At 43.0% G+C, this 15,261-nt stretch overlaps 1 protein-coding gene across 3 annotated transcripts in view; it reads left to right on the forward strand.

The window, feature by feature from the left end:
* The window catches only part of usp6nl (USP6 N-terminal like), a 111,211-nt gene that overhangs the window by 79,687 nt on the left and 16,263 nt on the right, over positions 1-15,261 (forward strand). For all 3 annotated transcript variants that reach the window (XM_015962052.3, XM_015962041.3, XM_054739829.2), the window contains 3 exons: positions 10,712-10,791; positions 14,345-14,384; positions 14,898-14,978. In XM_015962052.3, coding sequence (XP_015817538.3) covers positions 10,712-10,791; positions 14,345-14,384; positions 14,898-14,978 — 201 coding nt within the window. The remainder of the gene's footprint in view (positions 1-10,711; positions 10,792-14,344; positions 14,385-14,897; positions 14,979-15,261) is intronic.

The raw sequence follows: 15,261 nt of genomic DNA on the forward strand, positions 1-15,261 counted from the left end.
AAGAATTTATTTTCCAAACTATTAAAAACATGACTAATTAACTAAGATTACTGTGGATGGATGGATCTAGGAAGATGGGATGTGATGTATGGTGACTATGTGTGAATGTGAGGTTATCGGAACATTCGTATCTAGAAGAACTGAAGTCTGGGTGTAAAAAGGAAAGAATTTGGTTCGCATTAACTTGGAAGTTGATTCTTATCAAACCCACATCAGACGCGATCCATGCTGTGTCTACCTCACCCTTTCGGATGACCCTCTTCGCAGATCCAGAGGTCAGGAAGGTCAGATGACCTCGGGGCACCAAGGTTTGTAGAATAACCGCAGCACCGACTCTCCAGTCCAGAGATGTTTTCCGGGTCACAACAGATGGATGGAATCGTTTGCGTCTAGAAGGGCTTCAGCAGGGTTTTGACAGCTTGTCAAAAATGCTCTGGGTTCAAGAGGTTCCGCTCCGGATGGCCGTTCCATAGCTTTCTCTAGAACTGAGTCACCGAGAAGTGAGCTCTGTTTTAATATTCTCATATTATGAATTCTTGTCCAATCGGAACATGCCATGTTAAGGGATATTACTAAGAACCTCAGAACATCACGCCTTCTTTCAGATACGTGTCATGAGTTTAACTTAACTTTAATTTATCTCTAATGAACCTTGTGTCTGGGTGTAGATGATGATTGCCTTGTCATATCAAACATTACTGATTATCATATATATAAATCATTCAACGTAATAATACATTCATTTCAAACTTTCAGTAATTCAAGCGCAGATCAATCAACCTTATTGATTTAAGCACAGATTAATGAAGACATTATTATTCCTTTTCACGAATGATTAACTCATATGAGCTGAAAATAGTCACTTTATTCAGAGGCATGAGGAATCCTGTTGAAGTGATAAGGGAAGCTTAGGCCTTGAAACGGGAACAGTTTGTTGATAATATGTTATCATGTGTTCCGAGCTGCAGAGAGGCCCGGACTCCAGCTGATGGAATGGCAGGATCCGGCAGATTAAAGGCAACAAATGTAGACTCCTGTCTCCATATGACCAGATACTAAAGGGGTCAAACTGTACATGAAAAACTGACCATTTGTGGGTGTTACATATCCCCCCTTTTCAAGGACAAGGGGTCTTGCTACAAACCACGAGTCGCTGAATAATTCTAGAGGCCGTAGGGACTCAGTCGAGGAAGGAAAGGTTAGTTCCCAGGCAGAGGCATCAGGAGTGAGGAAAGGCAAACCCCCACACAGTCAATGGTACTCCCAAACTTGAAGAAATAATTCCAAACAAGCAATAATGATTCCACTTAGCATAATCCTTAGGAAGGAAACAGACGAGCAGGGACCGGACCAGATCCCAGGCAAACCGAAGAGCTCCAGCAACCACGGCAGGAACCAACGGACGTACAGATCCAAACGAACCAGAACCACAGGCAGCAGAATCAGGCAATAGAGCAGAGAGGCCCTCCCAGGAGCGAGGACCACTGGCAAAACTCAGGAGAGGAGAAGAGCACACATGCAGGGCACATGAATGTAGACACACATAGATCGCATCTGATGTAGAATAACAAATAAAAATAAACTTAGTACAATACAGGTGCTGGCCAGTAAATTAGAATATCATCAAAAGGTTGAAAATATTTCAGTAATTCCATTCAAAACGTGAAACTTGTACATTATATTCATGCAATGCACACAGACCAATGTATTTCCAATGTTCATTACATTTAAATTTGATATTCATAAGTGACAACTAATGAAAACTCCAAATTTGGTATCTCAAAAAATTAGAATATTCTGAAAAGGCTGAATATAGAAGACACCTGCTGCCACTCTAATCAGCTGATTTACTCAAAACACCTGCAAAGGCCTTTAAAAGGTCCCTCAGTCTTGTTTTGAAGGCACCACAATCATGGGGAAGACTTCTGACTTAACAGCTGTCCAAAAGACAATCATTGACACCTTGCACAAGGAGGGCAAGACACAAAAGGTGATTGCTAAAGAAGCTGGCTGTTCGCAGAGCTCTGTGTCCAAGCACATTAACAGACAGGCGAAGGGACGGAAAAAATGTGGTAGAAAAAAGTGTACAAGCTCTAGGGATAACCGCACCCTGCAGAGAATTGTGACGACAAACCCATTCAAAAATGTGGGGGAGATCCACAAAGAGTGGACTGCAGCTGGAGTCAGCGCTTCAAGAACCACCACGAGGAGACTCATGAAAGACATGGGATTCAGGTGTCGCATTCCGTGTGTCAAGCCACTCTTGAACATGAAACAGCGCAAGAAGCGTCTCGCCTGGGCCAAGGACAAAAAGGACTGGACTGATGCTGAGTGGTCCAAAGTTATGTTTTCTGATGAAAGCAAGTTCTGCATTTCCTTTGGAAATCAAGGACCCAGAGTCTGGAGGAAGAGCGGAGAAGCACAGAATCCACGTTGCATGAGGTCCAGTGTAAAGTTTCCACCGTCAGTGATGGTGTGGGGTGCCATGTCATCTGCCGGTGTTGGCCCACTCTGTTTCCTGAGGTCCAGGGTCAATGCAGCCGTCTACCAGGAAGTTTTAGAGCACTTCATGCTTCCTGCTGCTGACCAACTTTATGGGGATGCAGACTTCACCTTTCAACAGGACTTGGCACCTGCACACAGTGCCAAAACCACCAGCACCTGGTTCAAGGACCATGGTATCCCTGTCCTTGATTGGCCAGCAAACTCGCCTGACCTTAACCCCATAGAAAATCTATGGGGTATTGTGAAGCGGAGGATGCAATACGCTAGACCCAACAATGCAGAGGAGCTGAAGACGACTATCAGAGCAACCTGGGCTCTCATAACACCTGAGCAGTGCCACAGACTGATCGAGTCCATGCCACGCCGCATTACTGCAGTTATTGAGGCAAAAGGAGCCCCGACTAAGTATTGAGTGCTATACATGCACATTCTTTTCATGTTCATTCTTTTCAGTTGGCCAACATTAGAGAAACAAACATTTTTTCATTGGCCTTTAGAATATTCTAATTTTCTGAGATACCAGATTTGATGTTTTCATTGGTTGTCACCTATAAATATCAAAATTAAACGTAATAAACATCGGAAATACATTGGTCTGTGTGCATTGCATGAATATAATGTACAAGTTTCACGTTTTGAATGGAATTACTGAAATATTTTCAACCTTTTGATGATATTCTAATTTACTGGCCAGCACCTGTATATGTGCTATGTGAAAGCAAAGTATGTCAACAGAGTTCAGGTGAAAGAAATTAATGCAGGAAACTACGTGCACTGGAAAAATGTTGCAAAAAGAACAAAATTACCAAAACCCTATAATACATGTAAGGGAAAATCAACGCTTCCGAGCAAAAATGTTATCGAAACAGAAGGGCTAAATAATCTGTAGCCCATAACTGGTAAAACAAAACAAAGGAGATCATAATAAATATGACATAAAGGAATCAGCTGTAAAGAAATAAGGCAGAAATGTATATCTATGAATGTATCTTTAAAATAAGTAATAATATAAAGAAGAAACACTAAATCACTAAAATGTAAATCAGTGATGCTAGTAATCAACCTACATGTGAATATACCTCATTAGGAATCAGAGATTAGTAAATAAAAATAAAAATGGAGTTTGGTAATAAGCACCTAATAATAGCTTAATAATGACTAGTTCAGACTTAGTAGTCCACTATAATGCATATTAATTGGCAGCTAATTAATGGTTCATTTGTGTTCCCTAAACTAAACTATTACCTCAAAAGCTGTATTTAAAAAGACAAATAATCACATTTTATTCTGTCGGGCACGACACTGGGTTTACGTTTACATCTACGAGCCACTAGAGGCCACCGTTGCGCTAAAAAGTCTGCTCAGCAAGGCGAGGCTGGGACTGTGTAAAATGGCGGACATGACAAGTCAAGCAGCAGATTCTGAGCCCAGAAGATGTTCCAACAGTAAATACTGTTGTATGTAAACATATTAGTAGAAATGAGTCCTTATCCTGTACGGTTTGGTGCTGGAACGCATCAGCAGTGAACCAACATCCCAACAGCTGGAAAATTAGTCCTGTTGTTGTGATACCACCTCTGAACACCAGAGTTTGCCAGATTGTCCGTGTTCCATATTTAACCTTTAAAACTAACGATGTCTCAAAACCTCCTTATTATATGGTTTTAGTCCAGAAGAGTGAAAACAACGATAATATTCATTTTAGGTGTTTAACCACAAAACTCTGATTCCTTCGTGCAAAAGCCCCAGACCATCACACCACCACCACCACTGTGTTGTTGATGGAACACACCTTCCAGAAAGTTCCGTAGAATTTTTACCCAGAAGACCTTGGGATCGTCAGGATGTTTTGGGTAAATCTGAGATGGGTCTTTGTTGAATCTGACTTCTGACCTTAACCAGAACCAGGTGAGGCCTGCAGAATGTTAGATGATGTTATTTTGTTCTTTTGGTGGAACAGAAATGTGTTGTTTTTTGAGATCTTTTAGCCCACCTCGTGTGGTCAGAGGTGCTATCGGGTATTTTATTTTCCAGTTGGGATAAAAAACACTTTATTCTTTTGGTTTTACAAACAAAAACTTATCAAGTCTGCGATTCTACCTAAAATAGAAATGTTTATTGGTTTTGAGCTTTTCTGTAGATAAAAATCCATCTGTTCACCTGTCGGATGTTTTTCTCAAGCTTGTACTTTCAATTTAAAGGATGAAACGAATGTGGAAACGTCAGTTTTCATCTCCCACATTTAGATTAGAGTGAATAATTCTACCCTGGCAGCCCAGCGGTAGCAGAAAGACCCAGTTCAGTACATGAGTGGTTTGTTTCATCCAGCAGGCTGCTCACAGAAGCGGCTTCTTCAGGAGAGTTGAAATGATGGACGCGTTTGGGAACGAAGAACGAGTCACAATCAGAGTTTAGGAGTCTTTTATTTCACACCAGTCCTCACAGGCTGAAGTGAAAACTCCCCCCTCAGAAGAAATGTGGAATGCTGCCGTTGCTATGGAAACTCTTTCTCCCTATCCCATCCTGGGCAGGACTGTGACCGGTGAAGGCCGTAGAACCGTATCTAGGAGTCAATATGCCCTCTAACCCATTATCTCCCTCCCCTGTCCAAACAGAGGTGATGAGCGCTGCTCCATGCGGCTGCACGCACTGAAGTGAGGAGAGTCCCAACCCTACCTCCCCACCTAGAGGACACTTATGTTGTGTAATGTCTGAAGTCTGTGTGCATTTCTGTCTGAGGTGTTTTTTTGCATAGCAAAGCTACCCTCTCTGGTGAGGGTAACTCTGAAGTGCCTTTTCCCCCTCCCCCCGACTCTATCCTCATATAAACCCACTTGATCTATTAAGGTAGCGCGACTCGTGTTGCGAATGACCACAGTCACCAGTTCTTGTCATGTGTCTATGTATGTATGTCTGATCTCAGAATTGTTTGTACTGAAACTCTAATTTCCCTCTGGGATTAATAAAGTATCTTTGAATTTGAATTTGACATAGATTAATGTCTTATTATTAGAGACATTACTAGTTATGATCCACTCTGATCTAACCTGTACAAGAAAATAACGGGTGTGGGTAACAATTCCACCTTAATAAGGTCCTAAAAGAGCTCACTGATGGAAGAAAAGGTTTTTAGGCGAAGTTATTTCTGCATCAGGTGGATTTCTGTGATTTCTGGATGCATGAGGCAGTTGGTGGATCAGAGACGCCTCCATGTGTGAGGTGTTTATTTAAATGGTAAGTTTCTGCTGCTGCTGCCAGGCGGGCACACATGGAGGAGAGGAATTTTTAGATATTTCACCTCAACATCTGGTTGTCAGGCAGACCTGTGGAACGGCACCAGCGACTTTCATGTCTGAGATGTTTATGGCCACACAAAAGCAGAAAGGCTGAGCCGCTCTTCCAAAGCTGACTTGTTCCTCTGTGGTCTTTTATAGACAGGGTTTGTCCTGCGTTCAAATTTACGTGGCGGCCGCCTCCAGCTATTTTTGTGCCACCCCAGCCTGATCTCACTCTGCCCCCAGCTGTATGGACTTTATTTTAACTGCAGTTGCAGCGTTGTTCCACTACAGGGGCGCTATATCAGCAGCGGTGCACCGAAAGCGCAAAAACCGCTGAAGAAGATCAAAAATTGCTTTTCTCGCTAGTTGGTACATATCTGTGGTTGGTGCTATTGACGTCCAGATTTTCCCCCAGGCTCTTCCACATCAGAGCAGGGCTGTACAGTAAGGTGAAAAAAACTGTCTGTGCGCGTCTGTCTATTTTTAAATGTAGTACTGGTGCAATATCTTTGAATTACTATTTTCCCCAGAACTTTATTGAACAAAAGTAAGTTATGTGTAAGAAAAATGCTTTTTACTGGCGCACAGTGTTGTCATCTGGATGCTGTGGATGAAAATAAAGGAACCAACAAAGGCACAAAGGCAGAACCGGTCCAAAGTTTGTAATCAGAAGTGCAGCTACACGCAGATTGGCTAATGCTAAAGCTAATGGGTAGCAGTCTCACGATCAAGTGGCGCATAGAAAACTATATGATGATGGTAAAAACTAAGAAAGACTAAACTCTACAAGCGGGTGAAAAGTCCCCACCATCCTGCAGAGCTACAGATGAGAACAGCTGCTGATAGGAGTCACATTACTGCTACAAGTCTGCTCCACACAGGAGCAGGAAGTACGGCAAGCCGTTGTAGTATATAATTCACAAACGCTTCTATCTTTGAATATAATTTAAACTGGATTATTGCCAACCCGTACATAATAGACATGCTACCATTACATTGTTAGCAGCAGAAATTAAATGCAATATATTTATTGGATATATTTATGAGTTATTTTGACTAAGACAAGTGTTATTAATACAAACCTAAAATGTTACTGAAATGTAGGTCAAATATTTAAAAATGTTTTAACTATAAATATCAGATGGGGAAAAGGGAACTAAACACCAGCTTAGGTGTGCTCTTGCTGTGTCTTTGTAAATCCATGCTTTCGTTCTTTTTTAAACACAGAAACTGCGAAACTGTAGCTACAAACAGATAAACACCAGCTGATTAAAGTTGGGCGTAAGGACCCGTTCTACTGTGCTGTGGTCTATCGTCCACCTGGTCCAAACAGTTCTTTCCTTCAGGAGTTTAGTGACTTTCTATCCTCCACTGTGAAACTGTCCAGACTGGTGATTGTTGGTGATTTTAACATCCACATTGATGATCCCTCTGATCACTTTGCCATGAATTTCTCCAGCCTTATGGACTCCTTCAGCCCTTAAGCTTTACCCAGCATGTTTCTGGCCCCACACACACCAGGGGGCACACTCTGGACCTTGTTTGTACCCTGAGTCTAAATGCTGACAGTGTTTGTCCTGAAGACGTTTATATTTCAGATCACTATTGCATTTTCTTTAACTTGTCAGTTTCTGCGTCCCCACCTCCTGCTTGCCGTATGGTTAGTTTTCATTTTCTTAATGAGAGCACAGCTAGAAATGTTTCTGCTGCTTTTGATCCACCCTGTTCTTCTGATAACGACCCAGATTCCTTAACTTCTCAGTTTAACGAGCACTGCCTCTCCATTCTGGACAATATCTGTCTTGTCAGAACCAGATCAGTTCCTGCAGTGAACCCTACTCCCTGGTTTAATGACAGCCTTTGCAGCCTAAAGCGCCAATGCAGAAAAATTGAGCGCTTGTGGAAGAAAACCCATCTCCACGTCCATCTGCTGCACCTAAAGGATCTTCTGACATCCTTTAACTCTGCAGTCAGAGACGCGAGGGTTTCCTATTTTTCCAACCTGGTGTCCCAGAGCAAAGGGAATCCCAAGGTGCTGTTTAACACCATCAGCAGCATTGTCTCTCCTGCCTCTCTTACAGCCTCCATCCACTCTGTTGCAGATTGAGAACTTTCTGTCTTTCTTTGTGGACAAAGTCAATAAGGTTAGATCTAGCATCTCTCCTTCAGCCTTATCGCTGCCTCTCCCGACTCCAACCAGGCCCATCATCCTAGATAGCTTTGCTCCTGTTTCTTTGCCTGAGTTAACCAAACTAGTTAACTCTATGAAGACCTCTGCATGCCCCCTCCACATCTTACCCTCATCTTTGTTTAAAAGTGCTTTTCAGTCCATCGGTCCCAGCGTGCTCTCCATTATTAATGCTTCTCTGGTTTCTGGTCAGGTCCCTGCTTACTTTAAGAACGCTGTAATCCACCCGCTTCTTGAAAAAATGAGTCGACCCCTCTCTCCATAGCAGCTTCAGACCCATCTCTATTCTTCCATTCGTCTCCAAGATCTTGGAAAAGGTTGTGGCTAAACAACTCACAGCTGCTTTTGATGAACAGATTTTCATAGAGTTCATTCTACTGAAACAGCTCTTCTTAGGGTCTCTAATGACCTTCTGACTCACAGTGATGCAGGGGACTTTTCTGTTCTGGTCCTGCTGGACCTGACTGCAGCCTTTGACACTGTTGACCATCACCTGCTACTGGAGAGGCTGAGAGACTGGGTAGGCCTATCAGGAACTTCTCTGGAGTGGTTCTCCTCTTATCTTTCTGAGCGCTCCTTTTCTGTGGCCGTCTCCAAGTTTAGGTCCTCCACCATCTCCCTTACCCATGGTGTCCCACAAGGTTCTGTGCTGGGGCCTCCAATAATCGCCCTTCCCGTCCTCAGATCCTTCTAAATCTTTGACGTAAACATTAATGGCATTAACGCTGACACCAAAAACCAGGAACTTTCTACATTTCCTAGTTTTGCTTAATTTGCACCAGACTCTTGAGCAATCTGTTGTGTAACACACGGCTGACATCGGGCTTCAGAGGCGAGCTCGGTGAGAATTTAGTCTTCCATCCAGCCGATGGTTTGAATCACTCCTTTAGACCCAAAACTAGGTTCACTGCTCTCGAGTGGTTCTTCTCTTATCTTTCTGAGTGCTCCTTTTCTGTGGCCGTCTTCAAGTTTAGGTCCTCCACCATCTCTCTTACCCATGGTGTCACACAAGGTTCTGTGCTGGGGCCTCTGCTCTTCCTCCTCTATCTGCTTCCTCTTCAGCACATCCTGAGCTCCTTCAAAGGAATCTCCTACCATCTTTATGCAGATGACATCCAGCTGTACATCTCCTTTAAGCCCCATGAGATGTCTAAGCTGCAGCTGTTACACACCTGCTTAGACTCTATCAAATCCTGGATGGCTGGGAGCTTTCTACAGCTGATTGAAGATAAGACTGAGATCCTCATCTGTGCCCCAGACAAAATGGTTCCCAAAGTCAGAGACTCTCTTGGTCAGCTTGCTTCTCACACCAAACCTTCTGTCAGGAATCTTGGCTTGACCTTTGACCCAACTCTCACCCTGGATTCTCATGTCATTTCTCTTGTTCGCTCTTCCTTCTTCCATCTCAGGAACATTGCTAAGCTGAGTCCCATTCTGTCTCGCTCTGAACTTGAGACAGTTATCCACACCTTCATCTCCTCACGCTTAGACTCCTGTAACTCTCTTTTCACGTGTCTGAGCAGAACCTCCCTGAACCATCTACAGGTGGTTCAGAATGCCTGTGCTCGGCTTCTCCCCCGAGCCTGAGATCAGTGGACTCCTTCACCACTCTCTCTTTCTGCTATTCTGATTCACTCTTCTGCTCTGCCTACCTATTCCACCTTCCTCAGGATCTACTGATTTCCCTCTTTCCTATTCACTCTCTCTCTTTCTTAACATTTCTTAACTCATTCACTGCCAGCCATTTCCTGATCACTAACGGCCTTCGCTGCCAGCGTTTCTCACTGTTTTTAATGTTTTTTTTAAGAGTCACAGAACGTTGCGTGCTAGCATGATGTCGAGGCCAAAACAACCAAAACAAAGAGGAGACTCACCTCTTACATCAGGAAGAGTCTGCGTGTTTCGAGCGTTATCCGTTCTTTCATAATCCGTTGTTGAATTGTGATCGGCAGACGCTTTTCCGGTTCGCGCCTCACTTTTTTTTTACAGGAACGGCCCAAAACAATCTCCTAACACATGGATGTTCTGCTTTCTGATCACGTGACATGTGACGTATGCTGATGAAGATCGGCTTCAGGGCTGAGATGTTTGTTCTCTCAGCGCGGGGGCTCGTTCCGATGCTCAAACAGTAAAAAAAATGCAAATGACGACTTTAGTGGGTGGCATTTCATTTAGAGCCACCGTCTATTGGTGCAGATCATCAGCGAGCCCCAGGACGGCCCTGCAGAGCGTCTGATGGTCTTATTAAAGACGTTTGATCTTCATACGGTTTCAGACTGCATCTAGTCCGACCTGCTAATCATCTCAGAACCTCCGGTTTATTTTAATAATCATTAACGGGTTGGACGTCAGACAACAGGAAGTTGTCACAAATGTGGGAAGCTTTAAAACCATTTATTGTGTCTGCATTTTCTCTTAAAGGGGAACCCACATGTTTGTTTAGTCAAGTGCTCCTAGGTATGTTTGCTGAAGTGGGTCTGCTTCATTACTACACCAGCATATGTATGAGTGAGAAGAGCAGGAGGAGCTTGTGACCAACTTTAAGCCCTAAAAGTCGTTATTCTAAGTTTCTGTCTGAGGTTTTACGTCCTCTGCAGCAGAATGAACCGGTTTTCTGTCAGATTTCTGCCCAACGCTCCTCCATCGGTGTGAAACCTTCACTTAGTAAATGTTAACCACTCCAACAGCCAATCTGTGACAACAGCTGGCTGTTTCTGATGTTCTCTCATCTTGTTTCCAGGGGAAGGAGGCCACCGTGGAGCCATGGGAGGACACCGACTTCCACCTGTACAAAGTCATCGACCGCTTTGGATTCGTCCAGTAAGACTAATGTCTCGCTGAGTTAAAGTCCTCCCCAGCCGCCGTAGCAGAGAGCAGAAAGACTGTGTGGTTGTCCTCCTGAACAGGCCTGTGGTGGTGTTTTATATAAATAGGCTGGCACACGCAGGCAGGAAAGAGCCTGGTTAGCCACAATCACAGAGCATCAGTGTTAGCATCAGACCCGGCGGTGGAGGATGGACGCAGGCAAAAAGGAACGTCCTCTGGGTTACTTGATGGTTTGAGATGGGGACAGAAGAGTCCTGAGGTGGAGGACCCAGACCAGAGATAAAAATATCAGAGGCAGTTCAGAGCAAAGGTCCAGATTTTGTGTCGTACCCGCTCTACCCGAACAACCTCTGTCTGGGAAAACTTCAGGAATGTTTTAATATTCCTGCCATGATGCCGGTGTGATGTGAAACTCTTGGAGGGGTTAAGTTGTCTAAATAACCCGGGACTGAGGAGACTGGAGGTCTTAAGGTGGCGTCATTTGGAATTCTAGGATGTGCAAGGAAGATCCCGCCTTTCTCGTCTCTGATTGGCTAGAAAGGCTCTACTACGATTGGCTATTTCATTTAACAGCAAACTGGCTGTCCTCGCTACGTGCTGACTGTGTCCCTCTGCCACCAGCAGAAAGCTGTTTTGTGGAGTTTAGTGAAGAAGATGTGAACTTAGCGCTAGAATAAACATTCTGTCCTGGTTTGCAAAATGTTTTATGTTTCATAAAAAAAAACTGAAAAACATAAAATGTGAATTTAAATCTTGTTGCATTTATCAAACTGTTGGACTTACTTTATATCTCTTGGCTCTGAAGCATTAGAGTACACAGGATAAACATATGTTCCTTGCCTGGGTGTGGTATTTAATAAAACTGCCCTCTTCTGCCCAGCTGTGTGCATCAGGTCTGTTTCTTCTCTGGAATAATGAAAACTGGTGAAAAACAGGTCTAAATCATGATCAGCTTTAACTTAAGTTTTGATTAAATGATACACGTTTAATCTGATGATGAGAGATGTGCTCTAACTTGTAAACAGCCTTAACCTATTAAAGCAGGATAGCCTAATAATGAAGTAATAAGATAACCCCAATAGAGCCAACAGATATAAAGTCAAGCCTGATTCGTGATTCTAATAGTAATAATAGCCTTTATTGTCATTGTACAGGATACAACGAGTGACACTCCCTTGGTGCACAATACTATAATACTTCTAAATATAAAGGTCCCCTAAAACAAAACAATAGTAAGCAACAAAATAATAGTAAGTAATATAAGCCGACTAGCACACTATATACAGAATAGCAGCTACTATGTCATGTAAAAAAATGGCATTAGAATAGCAGCATAATAGTTGACGGTGACATTGACAGTCGCTAAGCAGTTTTAATTGTTTTTATGCTTATTTACTGTAGAGATCGCCCTGGGAAAGAAGCTATCCCTGAATCTGTTTGACCTGGTTTTATGTGACCTGTACCGTCGACCTGATGGTAATAGTTGAAAGACGTGATTGCTGGGGTGAGATTGGTCCTTGATGATATTGCTCGCTCTGCTGAGGTACCGAGAGTTTGCAATGACCTCCAGGCTGGACAGAGAGCAGCCAGTGATCTTCTGGATGCTCTCAGTGCGGAGACACGCAACGTCCTTGCGGGCCTGCCGGAGAGCTCCGCAAGGACGGACGGAGTCGAGCTCTCTTTTCTAAACATCCGTCCGTCGAGACGGAGAACGCAAGCTTGTGATTGGTCAGGGCACCGCTGTTGTTTACAGCGCCGCCATTGCGCCCTCAAAAACATAAAGAGGCGAGGATAACTAGCGGCAGACACGGAGAAGCTTGAAGAATACCTCACGAAAAAACTCTAAAAACATGAATGTTTAATTCCCCGTGACTGGAGGAGTGAAAAGATGCGCAGCGAGCGTTTTATTTGTGGACGGAAATGACAGGAAACGTGGGTTTAGAGGTGGGGAGCGCATGAAGAGGTGGAGGAGAATGAGAGACAAATTTGTCTGTGTTAAAAAGTCTCTTATATACAAAAAGCACAATATAAACACACGATCTTGGACCGATACATGACAGGATACCACAGAACAGCACTACGCCCTCTGTTGTCCTGGCGGGGAATTGCTTTGCAACACTCCCCAGGAGACGGAGAAGTATGAGAGCAAAATGTCTCCGTCCATGTGTGCCTCTCCCTGTTGGAGCTGACGCAGAAGCATGAATCAGGCTTTAGTCTACAGTGTGATAAAATGCTACAAGAATTATTACAAGTTCACATTTGATGTTTTTCAGGTTCTTTCATGAAAGAAACTGAACCTGGTTTGTTGCTAAACAGGAAAGGATGTTTATTATAGCGACGAGTTCACATTTCTTCAAAAAACTCCTCAAGATCTGGCTGTACACATAAAACCTGCAGCGAGGGGAAACGGTTTCCTCTTACATGAAAAAGCCAGTCGCAGGAGAGCCCTTCCAGCCAATCAGAGGCAAGAAAGGCGGGACCTTCCTTGGAATTCCAAATGATGCCTTAAGGTGGTTTTAGGGCTTTCTGTAAATGTAATTCACTAGCCGTTAGCACGTCAGTCATGTAAGTGATTCAAATGTTCACACAGACACAAACAAGCCAAATGGTTTAAGAGTTTGTGAGGAACTTTAACAAAGCTGAGCGTTTTCTCCCTGAAGTTGCTCCAAATCAACATTTTTTTGCTGATAAAATATATAAATGAGTGTCAGATCATGCTGTAGACAAATGTAGTCAATAATTTTGCATTTTAGTGCATCTTAGTTAAAATTTAAATATTTTGCTTAAAACTGTCAGCGACGCACCGTCGTCAGGCAAAAACTCAGCACTGCATTTGAATTGAAATCTGCCATCGCTATTGGCTAAGAGGTACACTATGATGTTTGATGGTACATTATGATGTCTTAATGTCGTGTGTGTGTGTGTGTGTGTGTGTATTTGTTAGCGGCTCCACCCTCTCAGTCTGCTAGGCAACAGCATTTGTTGCATTTTTCAAACTGGAAGTGGGAGTTGAGTAAGAATCTGGTCGTGGGTGACTTGCTCTTTAAAAATCAGATTTTATCTGAAATATTAAAACATCTGAAGATGAATGAAAATACACAGAAATTAACGAATTGTTGATTTTTCTAATCAAACCAAAAGAAAAGGAAATTGTGAGTTTATTTTGGTGGAAATGACATCGTCTTCATCATCAACTTCATCATCAGCGACATCTTCATCATCATCTTCATCAGCATGACATAATCCTCAGCCAAAAGGAGAAAAAAAAAGAACAAACTACTGAAACATATTTTCTTACTTCCTGTTTGTTCGGCCAATTTTAAGGCGAACAGCCAAACAAAGACGTCTCTAAAACTCCTACAGAGATCAGAAACTCAGATTAACAGAGTTGGGATTAAAGGACTTGTTCCTTCCTGCTGGTGTGGCGTTCCTGGATGAAGCATGTTATAAACGTGTTATAAACACCCAAACGCGTTACGCTGAAATCTAAACTTTTACTCATGAACAGCTTAAAGTTTCAGGCTGTGATTATTTTTTCTCTCCACAGTGAAAACGAACTGCCGTCCACCGACTCGCTGGAGGAAAAGGTGGGTGGCCTTTGTTTGTTTTAGCTTATTGGTTAAATGTTTATTTATTTAGTTAATGTTTTACAATTAAAATAAACAACCAAAATATTCTAATAAAATGAAATTTCATGACTTTTCTGTCGCTTTCCATCCAGGGCTTTCCCACTTTTCCAGCTTTTTTTGTGCCAATGGGAAACTATTTTAGCTTTAAACTCAAAGATTTAGTCTGGAACCGGGCAGGATTACAGAAAAATAAGTTTTTGCATAAAGAAACGTTTTGTTTGAGAACAAAAAATCATTTTTCTTCAAAATGACAATTTTTAATCTTCCTGTGAGACTTTTTAAACTAAACTTTCATTATTTTCTGTTTCCCTCCCAAAAAAAGTTGATATTTATGATAATCAACCTTCATGTTCCTCATTTATGAAGCAGAAACCAGAAAATCTAAAGAAAAACAAACAGTCAAGTTGTTTTTGACGGCGGCGCCACGGAGAAGGTGCTGTAAAATAAACGATTCACATTTGGTTTTCACAGCAAAAACACCTGGAGGTGGAGCGGACCAGCAAGTGGCTGAAGATGCTGAAGAGCTGGGACAAGTACAGGAACAGCGAGAAGGTGAGCGCACCTGGTTAGCTTGATACCCCCTGAGCCGATTGAAGATGGCCGCCGCAGATAAAAGGTCCTAAATCCAGCAGTTTCTACAGAGTTTGCGACAGTTGGGTGTTGTAGGGTCATTACCATCGACATATAAATATTGGACAATGCGTTTCCATAGGCTCCAATCACACGTTTTTGAGGCTAAATGGGAGGTGGCCACCACCGCCATTTTGACCGTGTCACAGGTTCCGTCAAGCCCAGACAATTCCACAAAAGGGAAGAGAGGTGGAGCTGAGGGTGG

The sequence above is a fragment of the Nothobranchius furzeri genome, chromosome 1 (assembly GCF_043380555.1).
Source record: "Nothobranchius furzeri strain GRZ-AD chromosome 1, NfurGRZ-RIMD1, whole genome shotgun sequence".
Lineage (NCBI taxonomy): Eukaryota > Metazoa > Chordata > Actinopteri > Cyprinodontiformes > Nothobranchiidae > Nothobranchius > Nothobranchius furzeri.